Source organism: Chenopodium album, chromosome 15 (assembly GCF_948465745.1).
Source record: "Chenopodium album chromosome 15, dcCheAlbu1.1, whole genome shotgun sequence".
NCBI lineage: Eukaryota > Viridiplantae > Streptophyta > Magnoliopsida > Caryophyllales > Amaranthaceae > Chenopodium > Chenopodium album.
Window position 1 is genome coordinate 39,173,834 of NC_137848.1, and position 5,306 is coordinate 39,179,139.

At 35.3% G+C, this 5,306-nt stretch overlaps 1 protein-coding gene and 1 non-coding gene across 2 annotated transcripts; both read left to right on the plus strand.

Moving 5' to 3' along the window:
• The first annotated feature begins 220 nt into the window (after positions 1-220).
• Positions 221-326, plus strand: LOC145583618 (small nucleolar RNA R71). Its single transcript, XR_014100240.1, has one exon. It is a non-coding gene; the product is annotated as a small nucleolar RNA R71 (small nucleolar RNA).
• Positions 327-2,887: 2,561 nt separating this feature from the next.
• On the plus strand, positions 2,888-4,554 carry LOC145581144 (uncharacterized). Its single transcript, XM_081638207.1, has 3 exons — positions 2,888-2,995; positions 3,098-3,806; positions 3,884-4,554. The coding sequence occupies exons 1-3, from the start codon at positions 2,888-2,890 to the stop codon at positions 4,552-4,554; spliced, it is 1,488 nt and encodes a 495-aa protein (XP_081494333.1).
• Positions 4,555-5,306: the final 752 nt, after the last annotated feature.

The window sequence follows — 5,306 nt, forward strand, 5'->3', positions numbered from 1 at the left end:
GTTGAGGTGATCGACGGAGTAAACCGCATTTCCTCCTTTTCTTAGAGTCTCCCTCTCTCCTTCTTGCCAATCCATGTGGTGACTCACCACATCCTCAATCATCTCAATGACTTGCTCCTCCGTTTTGTTCATGATTGGGCCACCCGCTCCCGCATCTAAGATAGTCTTTCCTTGTGGGCTCAAGCCCCCATAGAAAATTTGAAGTACTTGGTATGTCGGAATGCCATGATGAGGACACTCCCTTTGATATTCTTTATATCTTTCCCATGCCTCGTAAAGGGTTTCACTAGCCCTTAAACGGAAACCTTGGATCAAAGCCCTTGCCTCGGCCGTCTTCTTTTGAGAGTAGAATCTCCCTAAGAAAGCTGTGGTCACTACTACAATTGTTACAAAATCCAACGGATAAAATAACAGCGTTTCAACAAGGAACCAATGTAATAAGTAGTTTTACACAATTGCTAAAACATATGACAACAGTCATACTTGAACTGTTGTTATAAGTGGATATCTTTGACAACGGACAATGGATTAGATAACGTTTTATATTAAACCGCTGTTAAAGGAATATACTTTTAATAACGACCCATTACCAAGTGTTGTTGATGGGGCCTTAAACTTTACTACCCATAATTCAATAAATCCCTAAATTAATCTTTAAAAAAAAAATCATCAGCTTCCTCCCACTTTCCTACAAAACCCACTCAGAGTCATAGAGACTAAAGAGTTTGGCGGGGACTGAAACTCTTTTCTCTATCAGATAGATTTACCCGCTACTTCCGGAATTTCTTCTTGAACGTGATGAAACTGCTTTTCTTCCACTCTCCTTGTAGCTTTGAGCAATATATACAAAAAAAAAATCAATTCTCTCTCTTTGTGCGATCTTCTCAGGCTTGCAATTCGACTTCCTTATACTAGGTAGGTTTGATTAATTCTTCTTAATTAATCTAGGGTTGATTATATATATTAATTGATTGAGTACTAATTTGATGTAATTCACATCTCCATTGATTAGGGAGGTTGACGTTACGAATATTGGAGTTCATAGCAAATAGCAATTTTGGGGACTCAGGTAATTGATTTCATAAACTTCACTTATATATTTAGCTTAATAAATCTTTCTAAATTGCGTGTGGCTTTGTTGGTATGAATTTAGGTAAGGAGTTTCATGGAATAAAATTGTTTGATTGGATGTCAAATAGATCAATTTGGGTCTATAGTGAATAAGAGAATGTTATACTCCGTACATTGAAGCTAACATATAAATAATTTAATTAATATTATTTTTGCTAATTCAAATTCTTTACTTAATCCATGTACTTGTATATTGAATTTTTGTTTCCTTTAGTTGCATGTTTATTTCCTTTCCAATAATAAAAACAAAATTAATTTCTATATTGATTCATTGGGATGACTCTGAGTACGGGAAGAATTTCATGAAAAAGTTTAGTCAGATGCTTGTATTATTTAGTTGACTGTGAAGTTTGTATATAATTTTTAAGTATAAAATTTGACAAATCAAGATGTATATAAGTGGGAAAAGCTTCTCATCTTTTACTATTCTCCAAACTTACGGATTTTTTTTTTTTGGTTTGTTTCTAAGGGTAAACTTATGGGTCTACTACTGATATAGCTATATGTCAATTGAAATTTAGTATTGGGGCTGGGCTTAAATATAGAAATAGAAATTTGAAGGCACGTGTAAGTGGTGATATAATATTATTCTTCAAGAAAAAGTTAGATTTGTTTAAAAGTAGAGTGAAGAATGACATTTTTAATAGTAGATTAATGTGGGTTTGAATGTATTAGATTAAAGGGTCAAGTCCCATATTTTATTAATGACAAAAACAGAGATGAGAGATAGAAAACAAGAGGAAAGTAACTGTGGCCTAGGGGGTAACTAGGCACGGTAGTATTCCTTCCTCAAATTGCTTGATGAGTTTAGCCCAATACTTTAATGATAATGCTGCATTTTTAATATGTATCTTCAAATCTCATCCAATGTCTTAAATTGTTCAATTCCTTTCTCCTAGTGTCCCTAGTACTCCCTAGTACTGCAAATTCCAATATAATAACTCCAATTAATTAGTTTTTCATGATCTTTGTTATGCTCCATCTCTTCTTCCTTACTTAAACCTTTGTAGAGCTTGATAGAGACCACTTTGCTTCTCCCTGCCTCTCCATCATGAGGTATTAGTTGTCAAATTCTCTATTTCAAAAATAAGACCAAGAGGCTAAGGCTTTATATTGCTGAATGTAACCATGTTTCTAGCAAGCCAAATTCTTAGTAAAGTGTTTGTGAAGTACTCCACCATATCATTTGTCTCAGAGTCTCCCTTTCCTTGATATTTTATCCACTTTGACACCCATTCCACGTAGAGATATTTGTTGTTTCTTAGTGTTTAATCCAATTCATCTCCCTTTTCCATATGGGTTTAGCTATCTCATAATCCTTGAACACATGCTCGATTATAAATCCTACATTTTCACTAGGAACATGATTAATACAAAGAGGACATTGAGCATTGACATCTAGACCTCTTCTTTTGAATTAAATTATCATTGTCATTGCTACTAGATGTCAATGCTACTAGATTTGTGTATCTATGCAATTAAATTTCGCAAATAATGTTACTTTGCTGCTGTTATTATATGCTACTATTGCTACTTTTTTTTCTTTTTTTTATGCTTAAGGTGTTTATGCATAATTTTATGGTGCTATTGCTACCTGCTACATGTTATATGCTAAATAGTGTTTGATGCATTTAATATTGAAAGAATGATGAAAAAAATATAATTAATTAAGAATTTGTTTAAATATACTAAAATTTATTGATTTTTTAAAATAATATTAACCGTTATGATAACTTTCCCATCGTGTCTAGTAATAATGAATCGAAATTGGATGTCAAAAGATCGTACTGGTGGAGAATATGAGAAAGGAATGGAGGAGTTCATTGCTTTTGCGATCAAATATTCTAAACATTCAAATAAAATAGTATGTCCGTGCGTTGAATGTTGTTTTCAAACTCGACTTAGTGTTGAAAATTTAAGAGATCATTTGACAATTTATGGGATAGATGAAAACTACACGAATTAGGTACGACATGTAGAGGTTGGAGATGTATCTCTCGATTGGAGTGGTGCCCAAGATGAGCCGAATGAAGACAACAATTGGGAGGGAGATCACTTAGAGGATTTGACGCGTGTGATTGAGGAAGAATTACAAGATTTTCCAGAAATGCTTGAGAACATAACTAATGATGCAAAAACACCCTTATATCCAGGTTGTACAAAACACACGAGATTGTCCATTATTTTAAAATTGTACAACACGAAAGCTGGAAATGGGTGGAGTGATAAAAGTTTCACAATGTTACTTGAATTTTTGAAAGATGAGTTGCCCGAGGATAATACAATTCCGAGTAGTTCATATGAGGCCCAAAAGATGTTGCGTTCAATGGGCATGAGCTATGAGAGGATCCATGCATGTCCTAATGATTGCATTTTGTATCGAAAGGAGTATGAATCGTTAAAGAAGTGTCCTAAGTGCAATGTGTCTCGATACAAGAAGAAAGATAAAGTTCCTGCCAAAGTGTTATGGTACTTTCCCATAGTATCAAGATTTCGACGATTGTTTAGTAGTCCAGAAGATGCAAAGAACTTAACGTGGCACGCAAATAAGAGGATTAAGGATGATGGTATGCTTAGGCACCCAGCTGATTCTCCGCAATGGATCAAAATTGATAAAGATTATCCTGAATTTGCACGTGAGGATAGAAATCTTCGTATTGCACTAGCTACCGATGGTATGAACCCTTTTGGTGGCCAAAGTAGCTCATATATGTGTGGCCAGTTATTCTGGTTATATACAACTTATCTCTAGAGTTGTGCATGAAACGGAAATATATGATGCTAACTATGTTAATTTCCGGGCCAAAACAACCTGGGAATGACATAGATGCCTATCTTGCACCTCTTATTGAAGACTTGAAGATGTTGTGGGACACGGAGGTTGAAGTGTTTGATGCATCTCGTAATGAGAATTTTAACTTGAGGGCTATGCTGTTTGGAACAATAAATGACTTTCCTGCATATGGAAATCTATCTGGATATAGTAACAAAGGATATAAGGCATGTCCTATATGCGATGATGATACGTGTGACAAATATTTGAAGTTTAGTAGCAAAGTTGTTTATCTTGGCTATCGTCAATTTTTGCCATCTGACCATCATTATCGTAGACTGAAAAAAGCTTTCGATGGGAAAACAGAATATGGTAAAGCAACTGTGCCACTGACTGGTGATCAAGTTTTTGAAAAGGTCAAAGGGTTGGATGTGAATTTTGGAAAACAAACTGCAGATCTTCTTCCCAGCATCGGTTATAAGAAAAAGTCAATATTTTTCGATCTTCCATATTTGAGGTCTTTATATGTGCGTCATTTTCTTGACGTTATGCACATTGAAAAAAATGTGTGTGATAGTCTGATTGGCACTTTGCTTAATGTTCGTGGAAAGACCAAAGGTGGAGAAAAAATCAAGAAAGGATCTCGTTGACTTAGGCATTAGAGAAGTATCGCACCCTCAGGTTAGGAATAGGCGTACATATCTACCACCGGCATGTCATACGTTATCAAAGAAAGAAAAGGTTGCCTTTTGTGAGTTTTTAAAGGGAGTTAAAGTTCCAGAGGGTTATTCTTCGAACATTAGTAGTCTTGTGTCTATGAAAGACTTAAAAGTAATAGGTTTAAAGTCTCATGATTGTCATATCCTAATGGAGCATATCTTGCCAATTGCTTTGAGGTCTATTTTACCAGAACGTGTTCGACGAGCCATCACAAGACTTTGCTTTTTCTTTGCTGAAATATGTCGCAAAGTCATTGACCCTCAAAAATTACCTAATCTGCAAAAAGAAGTTGTAGTCCTTTTGTGTGAGCTTGAGATGTTCTTTCCACCGTATTTTTTTGACATAATGATTCATCTTACTATTCATTTAGTTAGAGAAACACAATTGTGTGGGCCAGCTTATTTGAGATGGATGTACCCAATTGAGCGCTTTATGAAAATCTTAAAAGGGTATGTTATGAATCGAAGTCGGCCAGAAGGTTGCATGGTTCAAAGATCTCTAGCTGAAGAAGCAGTTGATTTTTATAGTGAATATCTTTCTAATGTTCACCCAATTGGTCTGCCTAAGTCGCGAAGCATCTCATTCATAGGTAATGGAATTGTTGGAAATGAAGTGATATCCATATCTCGTGATGAGTGGCGTCAAGCGCACCTGCATGTTTTGCAAAACAGTGTTGAAGTTG